This window comes from Prunus avium, chromosome 6 (assembly GCF_965620075.1).
Source record: "Prunus avium chromosome 6, drPruAviu1.hap1.1, whole genome shotgun sequence".
NCBI lineage: Eukaryota > Viridiplantae > Streptophyta > Magnoliopsida > Rosales > Rosaceae > Prunus > Prunus avium.
In genome coordinates, this window is record NC_142289.1 from 1005865 (window position 1) to 1018408 (window position 12544).

The following is a 12544-nucleotide window of genomic DNA, read 5'->3' on the forward strand; positions in this document are numbered from 1 at the left end:
ACCAAAACAACAACAACATTAAGGATTATGAGAGAGAGAGAGAGAGAGAGAGAGAGAGAGAGAGAGGGGATTATATTTTCAGCAAAAAACTATACACATACAACAATTACAATAGAGCTTACTTGTGCAGTATATATATTCAACTTCTCTCAATATCGTTTGTATCAAAATTTTAAAAAAGAATTAAAATTAAAATCCGTAAAAGTAATGAGGGTGGATGAAATTTTAGAATTCAAATATTTGTTCCCTTGTACCAAACGAAACAAAAAGTTTATAGATATAATTTTACCCCAAATTCATCCCTTTATTCCTATCACAGTTGAAAGCAATTTGATTCCTACTTAATTTATAATTGCAGCAAGGTCACCCAAGTTGGTTCACATGTGACAAATGCACTTAATTTTTACGTGTTTTTCATTTTCATTTTGTGATATTTATATATACACTGCAGTAATCTCTGTAAGTGATGATGAATAGACAGCGGGCTTGACTGGGTGAGGAAGTCATTGGAGTGGCCAGCCAATAATCAATCACCAATGGATGGACGGCAAATGCTTGTATTGTATGTGTCGTAAACAGAAAGAAACAATTTTATTTATTCTCTAGACTCTTACCCAAAACAATATCAAAAGTTTTATTTTTATTTTTTGTTATTACCTTTTGGCTACCATCATGGGCAATGTCTTTTGTCTTACTCTAAACTATATATAAAAGTCATATGTCTTGCAAAGTTTAATAAACTACTTATCCTATTTAATTCAAAGGTTTGAAATTTAACTATCCATAAGTGATTTACTTAATTCTACTTAAAGTCTTTGAAGGCTCTCTCTTCCACAAAGCTAGGGTAGGAAGACATGATTGTGAAATATTGGAAGGGATTCAAATTTGAAATCCCTTCACCATTGTTGATGGGAAAAACGCTAATACTAGGCACATATCAGGTTATTACTGATACTAAGAGGCCTCATTTGGTTCAATTGAATTGAATTAAATGTCCAATCTGGTCCATCAAAGAAGGAATAGAGCCTCTTAGAGTAAAAACAAAAAACAAAAAACCCTTACTTATACTATATTGTATCTCCCGTTTTTTGTATTCACATAATAAGTCACATGAAAGGAGACATGTATAAAAAAAAAGTATATATGATACCCATTACATGCAAGTTCTTTCTTTCTACTTAGACCTGTAATCACTATAACATTTACATTCCTTCCGAGAAACAACTTGTTATTTCCAAGTCCGCCCATCGAATTTGTTATTTTGATAAAAACCTCGCATGTTTTCAACACGCAATTCCAAAGCAACCGACCAACCAAACTCAACTCAGGTAAGAAGAGTAAGACCTCCAAAATCTCATCAATTTCTCGCGGAAAAGAAAATAAAACAAATAAAAAAGAAGAGTGCCCACTTTTTTATACTAACTAGTTAATCAAAACCGTATTTATCCAAAATTCATCAACAATATCACAAAATTTCACTTCCCAAAAAAACAAAAATTGTTTTGCAAAAACAAAATTTACAATCCAAGCTTTTGTCTCCCTTGATATTTTTTAGAATCCCAAACAGGCCAAAACAGCAGACATTATTATCCCAACTGTTATTATATCATCTGTTAGTCAGCTTTAATAAAAAGGTATTGATTTTGTACCAAGCAAATACATTAAACGCAACTGGATCAATTGTTACAAGTTTTATGTACGTTTTTTCTCACCTTTTGTTTGAAGCTTAGGGTTAGGGTTCCCTACAACTTTGGAAATTTAGCCCCAATTCGATTCTCCAAATTACACATATTCAAAGTTTCAATAATTTTTTTTTCCAGATTTACCCTTACCCACAGTTCTGGATTTTGCATATATCTCAGATGATTTTCAAGGTGGTTTGAAAGGTTGGCCTTGTTTGTCATTTACGCGTTTGTGGGTACCCATCTCTGACCAATTCTTCTGTAGCAAAATTGTTTATGTTTCTGTGCCTTTTCTGTGTCCGGTCGTCTTGGTTAGAATTAGGGTTAGGGTTTAGATCTGTTCAATCAGATTCACAGGTGTTTCGTTTTTTTTGGGATTTGAAATTGTGGTTTAGTTCTTTTTTTTTTTCGTTAATTTTTGGAATCAATTTGATTGAATTGATTTGGTTTCTTCAAAATCTGGGTGTAGGGAATGAAGTTTAGCTGGATTTAGTTCAGTGGAAATTTCAGACTCTTGGATCAACACGATGTAAGCCCTAATTTCATTGAAATTAAATTAAATTCGTCTGATTTGACTTTTGGAGCAATCTTATCCCTCTCTGTAAATTTGCCTGATGCTACATAAAAATGCTTTGTGTTTTTCGTCACTGTTTTGATATATTAGTATATTTTAATTCAGTTAAAAGAATTTCAATTAGTTTTTGAAATGTAATGAGCTTATCAGTATGTTTGTTCGTGACATAATTTTTGTATGCATTCATGAACCTCTTTGTGTATTGTGAATGAATGATTTGTGATTATGGTATGAGATCTTGAGGATGTAGGATCATATATGTCGTTAGAGAGCTAGAATGATGAAAATAAATGGCTGAATGAAAAATGAAAAATAATATAATGGAGCTGCTAAATCTTATATTCAGCTGCAAGATCATTTTGACTGCTAAGATATGATCTTACAGCTTCAATTTTTTTTTTTTTTTTTGGGATTTTGCAGACAAAACTTTTATTTTGCTACTAAGATACCTGGAGTATTTGAATTGCTTCTCCAAATTGAGCTGTCTGGCAGTGAGATACAAACAGCAGCTTTCATAATATTGAAGTTCATAAAGCAGAAGATAAGGGATCATCCTACTTCTGTTCTACATTAGATTGAATCTTTCCACGTATACAAGCAGTTTGGAGACTTCTATCAATCAAAATATTCACGATAGTATGGGGACAGAACTCATGAGAGTTTGCATAAAAGAAGATAACGATGAGTTTCCTTCAGTTCCACCCGGATTTGAGTCATTCACATCTTTCAGCTTAAAAAGGGTAAATGAAAGTGAGAAACAAGATAGTGAAAACAGAATTAGTTGCTCAGAGACTGTTGGTGCTTCTGAATCACAGTCAGTTCAGATGGAGACTAACATTGCCACTGATGAGGTTGCAAAGAGGTCTCTCCGACGCAGACCATGGATAAACCATCGGCAACATGATAACAAGCCAGAGGATGAGTTTAACTCTGAGCTACTAGAACAAGTAGTGTTTCAGTGCTCCTCTGAGTTCTTGGTTTTTAATAATTTCATATGCCATTTCTCTGTGAAATCTCCTATACTTGTACATGTTGTCTCATATACAATTGTTCTTGCAGAATTTTGCTCTAAATTCTCTTCTTCCCAAGGGGGTTATACGCGGATGTCCACAGTGTAGTAATTGCCAAAAGGTTACTCTTCAAAATTCACGCACTTTATTCACACCCTTCTATTTACTCTGGTTTGGTTCCAGTGTAATCCTTTATCATAATTATATTCTTCACACCTTACCCTCATGAATTGAGAAACCGTTTGGGCTTTTGAATTTTTCACATACATCTACAAAGTTATAGAATTGATTATTGAATCCTGGAACAGGTTTCTGCAAGATGGCATCCGGAGGATGGTCAAAGGCCCGACCTTCAGGATGCTCCTGTCTTCAAACCAACCGAAGAGGTGCATCTTGTTACTAGTGGGATTTAATTTGTTACAGTTTCCAAGTTTGTTGACCTATTCTTACTCATGTTACTTGTTAACTAATTTCAGGAGTTCAATGATACATTGAACTATATAGCGAGCATACGTGCAAAAGCTGAACCATATGGTATTTGTCGCATTGTTCCTCCCTCTTCTTGGAGACCTCCCTGTCCTCTCAAGGAAAAGGATGTTTGGGAGACCTCTAAATTTGCTACTCGAGTCCAGAGAGTTGACAAACTGCAGAATCGAGATTCAATGAGAAAGATTCCGAAAAACCATAATCATATGAGGAAGAAAAGGAGAAGATGCACACGAATGGGGGCTGATTGTCCAAGTGGTGGCAGAGGGTCTGGGGATGATGGATATTGTGAGGCTGAAAGGTTTGGGTTTGAACCTGGTCCAGAGTTGACTCTAGAAACATTTGAAAGATACGCTGATGACTTCAAGACCCAATACTTCAGCAAGAATGAACACATTACTGATATAGGAGGTAACTTGTCTAAACTTAAAGAGGGCTGGGAGCCATCTGTGGAAAATATTGAGGGTGAATATTGGCGGATGGTAGAGAGACCTACTGAAGAAATTGAGGTACGACTCAAGAAATTTATACAAATACCAGCTTTTGTAGCTTTAAAATAATTCGTCCCCTCCCACCCGGGGCTCGGTTACATATGTGCTCTTGCACACGTGCAAATGATTGCTTGGTGTGAGGGTGCATTGTAGCCTTAACCATTTTGTTGAGGCTAAAGATAAATTACCCTAACCATGGTGCTCCTGATCTGCTCTAGGTTCTATATGGGGCTGATTTGGAAACTGGAGTTTTCGGTAGTGGTTTTCCCAAGATGTCCAGTAAGGATGGTTTTGCTTCAGAAGAGCAGTACAGAAAATCAGGCTGGAATTTGAACAACTTTCCTAGACTTCCTGGATCTGTTCTTTCTTATGAAAGCAGTGATATATCTGGTGTTCTGGTGCCATGGTTATACGTAGGGATGTGCTTTTCTTCTTTCTGCTGGGTAAGACAATCTTTTTTCCTTGCAATAGATTAATCATCTAAGCATAATTGCATACTTTCACTATCACTCTTAAAATAGTCAAACCCATGCTTGCTTAGTGCATGTGATAGCACGAGTCTGCCATGTATTATGTGGGATGTGAAAAACCACATATTGAGCATGTATGTCGGGTGTGAAGATTCACAACCAGAAAAGTTGTTTCCACTTTTCTGGTTTTCATTTTATTGCCCATCCTGTCAACTGGATTTATATTAAGACATGTTTGCAAGTGACGAACAGTGTAGCGTTTCAAACCTTAAGATGTTGGGAACTTGAGATCATTCTGTTTATTGATTCCTAAACTTGAATGTTCATTCGAAAGCAATGCCTGCATTCATTTTCATCCAGACAAAGTATTCCATACTTTTGCATGAGGCCTTAGCTCGTGTATATGTGAGACATGTCATTGACTGCTGATTCCTTATTTCTTTTTCTTTTATTTCTGAGACAGCATGTTGAAGATCACCACTTGTACTCTTTAAATTATATGCATTGGGGTGCTCCAAAGTTGTGGTATGGTATCCCTGGTAGCGATGCCGTTAAATTTGAAGAGGCAATGAGAAAGCACCTCCCTGGCCTATTTGAAGAACAACCTGACTTGCTTCATAAGTTGGTGAGTGCGACAGCTCTTGGTCTGTGCTACTGTGTTGTTTGATGTTTAATAATTGTGGCTTTTGGTGCACTTGCTCATGTGTTGTTTGGACATGTAAAGCAAGAATCCAACCAAAACTCTGAAGCCAAATATATTCTCGATTCTGAACTAAATTGATTACATAATCACCACCCCCATGATTTCTTTTTCCAGTCTTCTGTGCTGTTGACTACTTGTTTTTCTTTTTTTAATCATCACTTGAGGTTTCCGATAAGTAATTTTACTTACAAAAGTTCTCTATCTCATGGCATTTTTAAGATGTGATCTAGCATTGTTTTTAAATACAGACTGAAGGGTCAATATATGACAAATATATCCCTAAGAGCCGTACCTAATCAGGATGTAACCTTCATTGGCTATTTTGGGAGGCAAACATATCTCTGGTGCAGCTTGGAGGCATCTAACTCGCTTGTAATGTCATGCAATTATAGAATAAATTATTTCATATTGAAGACTCGGTGAACATCTTTTGCTTAGGAGATGGATAGTTTGAGTTATGTGCCACCATTTCTTTGCAACATAAGATGGACTCGAAACTATTCATGAATTATGGATCGTGTTTATTGTCTTGTTCTTTTCTCTTTTCTTTATGGATCTTCTATATCCTCTCTAATTGTCTGTATATTGGAATATTGATTCATAACCTAGATTGCACATGCAAGTACTAGGTGTATTATTTTACAAGTCACAAATGCAGGGTTTCTCCTATAATTATGTTAAGTCAGATTATCTGTGAGGCCATGAACCTTGTCAGATTCTGTTTTCTTTGTGTGGTCATGACCCTTGTCATTTTCTCTGTTTATTCATGCAGGTCACACAGCTTTCCCCCTCCATACTGAAATCTGAGGGGGTACCTGTGTATAGATGTTGTCAGAATCCAGGAGAGTTTGTTTTGACCTTTCCTCGAGCATACCATTCAGGGTTCAACTGTGGTTTCAATTGTGCCGAGGCAGTTAACGTAGCTCCTGTTGATTGGTTGCCCCATGGGCAGATTGCTATAGAGCTATACCAGGAGCAGGGACGAAAGACATCCATTTCCCATGATAAATTGTTGCTTGGGGCGGCAAGGGAAGCGGTGAGAGCACATTGGGAACTCAATTTACTGAAGAAGAACAGTTCAGATAACTTAAGATGGAAAGATTTCTGTGGAAAGGATGGGATCTTAGCTAAAGCACTCAAGGTAAAATCTGCTTTCTCGTTCTTGTGTTGACTTGGACTCCAAATTTGCAGAATGGAATATAATTTGGAAAAATAATAATTCAGTGTTGGAGGTAATTGGTAATTCCTAATTTGTTTCCAAAAGTTGAATGCAAAAAATAAAAGTTGGGAATTAATCCAGTTTGCAATGCAATGCAATAAGGGGTGATACTACAGGACTTATAAACAAAAAAAATATTCTATAATTCAGGAAATCTGATTGCTGAGCTGGCAATTTTACCAACAAATATTCATACATTATATAACTTAAATGTCAACATCTTTTCCTCTGACATTCTAAAATTTTCTTACCTAGGCACGTGTTGAGATGGAGCGTGTGAGGAGGGAATTCCTTTGCAGTTCTTCACAGGCATTGAAGATGGATAACAATTTTGATGCCACCAGTGAGAGGGAATGCAGCATATGCTTTTTTGATTTGCATCTGTCAGCAGCTGGTTGTCATCATTGTTCCCCAGATAGATATGCGTGCTTAAATCATGCAAAGAAATTTTGTTCATGTGCTTGGAGCGCCAAATTTTTCCTCTTTCGTTATGACATGGATGAATTAAACATCCTTCTTGAGGCATTGGACGGAAAGTTGAGTGCAGTATACAGATGGGCTAGACTGGATCTTGGGCTGGCACTAAGTTCTTATATTGCAAAAGACAATATGAAAGTTGGTAACTTATCTTATTCCTCCAGAGATGCTGTACTTAAAGAGGTTAGCTCACAGCCACAAAGCACTTGCTTTAAAGATCCGCTAGGAACAGAAATCTCTAAACAGAGTCCTATAAATCCAACTGGGATCACTGGTGAGATTTCTTCACAACAAAATATGAAGAGGGAAGAATCAATTTTTAACACTTCCAAGTCGAGAATGCAGGTTTGCCAGTTGTCTCAAGAAGACACATCATATGCTATGAACTCGGATGCAATGAAATCTGGGATGAAGATGACTTCAGTTGAGAATGTTATACTTCTTAGTGATGATGAAGGAGATGAACCAAAGGAGCTACCTTCTAAAGAGATATGTTTAGCTACCCAGTTAGAACTTTCTAATAGATTGGTGGGTTCTGATGGAAAAGTGAGCCCTTCTAATTTTGAGAAAGAACCAATCTTAAATACACCAGGGACTGATGCAGCAGTGATGGGTGAAAAAGTTTTCAGCTTACCTAGTGGAGAAAAAAAAGATTTTTCATCTCATTCTGTGCTTGTGAAAGATGAACAGGATAATGGTGGACAATTAGGATCTAATCCACCTAACCTTCCTGTCAAGTTTGTTTCTATTAAGGCAGAATGTGGTTCAAACACTAGCGACATCAGTGCACACAAAGTTGCTAATTCCAGGAGTGACCCACAGCATTCACAGCCATGTAGCAGTGTAAAACATGAGAACGAGGACAGACATGAAAAGGTAGGAACAAATGCTGACACAAATTTAGTGGACTATGTAAGAACTACAACTGGAAGCCTGTCATCCTGCCAAAACAATTTGGACAGATACTTTCGCCAGAAGGGTCCCCGAATAGCAAAGGTAGTGCGGAGGATCTCCTGCATTGTTGAGCCTCTGGAATTTGGAGTTGTGCTCTCTGGAAAGTCATGGTGTAACAGCCAGGCCATTTTTCCAAAAGGTATGCTGCATTTGCATTATCTTGTTAGTTGGGACTTATGCAATTGAGATATTGTCCCAAAAGAGAAGTTACGACCCGCATTCATGTAATCTTGTTAATTCTGCTTGATACAGGATTTAGGAGCCGGGTTAGGCACATGAGTGTTCTGGATCCAACTGTTATGTGTTATTATGTTTCAGAAGTACTGGATGCTGGGCAGGCTGGACCACTGTTCAAGGTACTAGGAATTTTCCTTTGGTGCAGTAAAATATTTTTATTCCTATTCAGTTCATGTTCAGTCTTGAGTTATTTTCTGTAAAGAAGTTACCGGTGTATTTTTACGATCTGCTCAATTGCTTGTTCATAGCCTCCTGCCAGCTCATGTTCTCTTAGTGAAATCAGACAAAGGTCTAGGAAATTGGTTTTTTCTTTTCTACTTTTTCATCTTTCAAAATATTGGATAATTTTTTTGGCTAAGAAAAAGAAAAAGATAATGGGGAGTTTCAGGAGAGTTTAATTGTTTTCCTTCCTAAAGTTGTTTGGACTGTGTGTTAATGTGACAAAGTAATGCAAGAAGGATATTTATTGAAATGCTGAGATATTCCATAGTCAGCATGGAATGATGCTGCTTTCCATGCATCTTATGATTTCCACGGTTCTTCTATCAGTATATTATTGTAGCTCATTTTGAATGTTTTACCTAGGATATGAGTTAATTGATTTTCGTCAAAGAAAGAATTCATCCTTTAAGATGCCTCTAGTGACAAATACAAGTGAAATGAGATAGCTCCTAATGTTTATATGCATATAGAAAACTCCGGGCATATAAGAACTCTTTTTCTACAGCTCCCCTGAACTCCGGGCAAAACAATATTTAAGTAGTGGTGATAAAAGAGAAAGCTGTATGTATCTTCATATTGTAAACACAAGTGTTTATAATTTATCTGATACATTCTGTTATTTTTCTCCCCCCTTAAGGTTTCTTTGGAGCACTGTCCCAGTGAGGTTTTCATACATAACTCAGCTGGCAGATGCTGGGAAATGGTGCGAGAGAGAGTCAATCAAGAAATCACTAGGCAACATAAATTGGGAAGAATGAACCTTCCTCCTTTGCAGCCACCTGGAAGTCTTGATGGCTTTGAAATGTTTGGGTTTACTTCACCAGCTATTGTACAGGTAAATCTACCAAAGAACTGAGAATTACTTCTCACTATTGCCAAATACCTCTTTATGATCCGACTCATGTTGATTTGGACTTCTATATTTAAAATGCGTGATCTTGCTTTTTATAGATTCATTTTCCCAGTTCCTCTGGTTTACTTCCTCATTTCATGGATTATATATATATTTATTTATTTTTTATAATTGAAGCTTTAATGCTGGACCTTGGACTAGAACCTTCATAGTATGGCTTTCGTGTCATTGCTTGAATTATTAATTTTGAGCTTCATTCATGTTTATTTACTAGTAGATTTATTCTTTTTTAAGGCTAAGCGTTTCTCGATTTTTGTTTTCTTGAACAGGCCATAGAGGCATTGGATCGAAATCGTGTCTGTTCCGAATACTGGGACTCTCGTCCCTACTCCCGACCTCAAGTACAGATTCTACAAAAACCTCAATCCGGAGAAAGTAGTGAAAATTGCAATAAAATGTCAAAGGAAAGAAATGATGAAGAGGCTCCCAACAATGATCTTGTCCCCACTGGAGTTGATACAACACTGAGAGGCCTATTGAAGAAGGCTAACCTAGAAGAATTAAACTCACTGTACAGAATTTTAAGTGACAATCAGCAAACTGCTGGTCGAGGCCTAGTGACACGGCTTCTTAATGAAGAGATTCATAGTCGTTCCACATGATTCAATTCATTGGTTTCACAATCACAAAACAAGGATTAGAGTCTAAACTTGCTCTGCCAGTTTTTGACTAATGTAAATTCTGCGTTCCTGATTTTCAGGTTGCATGTACATCTTACTCAACCTGCTCATTCTTTATGCTAGAAAAAGAAAGAAAAAAAGAGAAGAAAGCGAGAGGGGTAAGGGGAAGAAAAGGCTGTTCTTCAATCGTATTCTCTGCTGCTTGTAGCAGGGAAGAAGTTAACTTAGGAAGTGTACGATGGATAACACCAATTTTTCTGATTTGGTGTAGTTGGGGGGAAAGGCAAATGTACCAATTTCCCCCACCGCTCCTGTTTTTGTTTGTGGCCAAGAAGAGTATTCACAACGGAAGATGCATCATGTATGGTGGTTGAGCGTATCTTTTACTTCCTTTATCTCATAAATTTGAAGAGAACCCAATTCGTATATGTAAATCTTGCCAGGCTAGCCAGCCAGCCCTGAATATATGTACCAATCTTTGGTGCCCTCAGTCTTTTATAATATTCAGCTGGTATGGCTCCTACCCCAACCCAACCCAACCCAACCCAACCCAACAAGCTCTCAATCAAACATGAGTGGGCCATGCTTTCTAACTTGTAAGTTGTATGGTGATTGGTGACATTGGCCTCGAACCCCACAAGCTCAAAGTCATTAATATTATAATATATTTCTATTTGTATTATTATTAGGAGATTAATACAAATTTCTAAGACATTCCATTCCATTCCTTGTCCAATAAAATTGATTTGATCAAACGCCCAAGTGCCCAAGTCCCCCACTTTTCTAAATCTAATTAAAGGGCAACCAAAAAATGAGCCAATGAAGTCGATGGTCCCCACAAGTCCAAGTCCAAGTCCAAGTCTCAAGTAATTCAATATTCAACATTCAGGCAAAAGCATTGACCAAAAAAAAAAAACATTCAGGCAAAAGATCACATGGTTATGTTATGGATATATATCTGACTCCGAGACTCGAGTCGACTCCAGTGATTCTGCGTCCCCCAAAACACCCAAAACCCTTAAATAGCAAACCAATTCAGACCCAAACAGGGAAATAATTAATAATTAAAAAATTCACCCCCCCTTCCTCGTACGGAATCCCAATCCAACCGTCTCAACTCGCCCACGTGGGTACTAGGCTAGGATTTGTTATCATACGTTAAAGAGAGAGGAGGTTTTTTAAACTATTCTCTGAGTTTTTTGTAGATAGGAAGTGAGCTCGTGGCTTTGCACTTAAGTTGGAGCCCTCCTCTTTATAGATTAGATTAATTTTAAACAGTTTAGACTATCGTTTAAACAATTCATCGGAGATGATATAAGGTAAGGAAAATCCCGATAATAGCACGTTATTTACTGACACGCAACACAAGTGTACACGTGGGAGCACGCGCTTGGTTGGGGTGGGGACCACCAGGCAATGTGCACGTGTCGGCCACCTGAGTCCGACGATTGCGGGATCTTTTGATTCTTCATCTCCCATTGTACGGCCTGCTTGGATTGTTGCGCCAGTTAGGACCTACTACCCTCACCTCACAGCACACACCTAAAGCTTTTGATTCGTGTCTTCCTCCGGCTCGCCTATCACGCTTTGTACTAGTAAATTGCTAATCACTAATTAATTAAATATAATCAAACTCAAACATAACACTGGTTTACTATTAAACCGAGTACATTGGGGCCATGCCGAAACAGCAGATATTCCATAGTACCATTACCACCATAACTGAGATGATGGGTGGAGAGTACTTGTGTAGCAAAGAAAAACAAAATCTGATAAGAACGATGGAGACTTTTCTTTCATTCCAACTTCATTTATTCTTTTGAAATGAACAAATGAGAACAAACTACAACACCACAATCCTAGTTAGAAATCAGAACCAATTCCTAGTTAGAAAGAGCTATATATATAAATATGCATGTTGTTGATATTGGTATATGTTATCAATTAGCTACTTCATCTCATGTACTCTTCAAATCCTAGGTCTCTTTAAATTTAGACCATGATTTCATTTATAACAGAGCGTCAAGCATTGCAGTTTAGTTGCACCAAATTAATCACGATTACAAGTTTCTTCTTCTCAACACAAAAGCATGCATGCAGTTCCATGAAACCCTCAATCTGAACTTTTAACCAATTCTGGAAACTCGAAGAGAAAAACCACATAAACAAAAGAGACTAGAGCTAGCTCTTGGTTCTTCTTCTCATGCTCATAAGAGTCGTAAAAATTGATCTGCTCCGGTCAACGATGAGACCCAAGTGCCATGTGGTAAAGTGCATTAAAATTATAACAACCCAGTTTTGTAACCCTGGTGGGAATGCTATACCTATAGTAGACTGTTTTGATTTTTGACAAATATTTTGAATGGGTTTGTATACTCTTATGCGCGAAGTTTAGACGAAGGAGTTGTTTTTCAATTTTATTTTCCCATACAGACATCACTGTTATCACAATTACCATTTCGTTTCAACACTAATATGTTGAGAAA

At 37.3% G+C, this 12544-nt stretch overlaps 1 protein-coding gene across 6 annotated transcripts; it reads left to right on the plus strand.

The window, feature by feature from the left end:
• Positions 1-1447: 1447 nt before the first annotated feature.
• On the plus strand, positions 1448-10615 carry PKDM7D (Transcription factor jumonji (jmj) family protein / zinc finger (C5HC2 type) family protein). Of its 6 annotated transcripts, none has more exons than XM_021955290.2 (13): positions 1448-1634; positions 2152-2211; positions 2677-3203; positions 3316-3387; positions 3575-3652; positions 3743-4261; positions 4462-4686; positions 5177-5338; positions 6189-6557; positions 6891-8205; positions 8319-8422; positions 9163-9360; positions 9708-10615. In XM_021955290.2, the coding sequence occupies exons 3-13, from the start codon at positions 2895-2897 to the stop codon at positions 10038-10040; spliced, it is 3684 nt and encodes a 1227-aa protein (XP_021810982.1). In that variant the 5' UTR covers positions 1448-1634; positions 2152-2211; positions 2677-2894; the 3' UTR covers positions 10041-10615. The 6 variants fall into 6 exon arrangements, with proteins under 6 accessions (XP_021810982.1, XP_088111055.1, XP_021810980.1 ...); XM_021955288.2 differs by lacking the exon at positions 1448-1634 and adding an exon at positions 1648-1918; XM_021955289.2 differs by lacking the exon at positions 1448-1634 and adding an exon at positions 1648-1914.
• The last annotated feature ends 1929 nt before the right edge of the window (positions 10616-12544 follow it).

What these genes read in the sequence shown, in the direction of transcription:
- PKDM7D (XM_021955290.2), top strand. Translation starts at nt 2,895, where the DNA reads ATGGGGACAGAACTCATGAGAGTTTGCATAAAAGAAGATAACGATGAG. An exon ending in CTGACTTGCTTCATAAGTTG is followed by an intron (nt 5,339 to 6,188) that starts GTGAGTGCGACA and finishes TTATTCATGCAG; the next exon opens with GTCACACAGCTTTCCCCCTC. An exon ending in CCAGGCCATTTTTCCAAAAG is followed by an intron (nt 8,206 to 8,318) that starts GTATGCTGCATT and finishes TGCTTGATACAG; the next exon opens with GATTTAGGAGCCGGGTTAGG.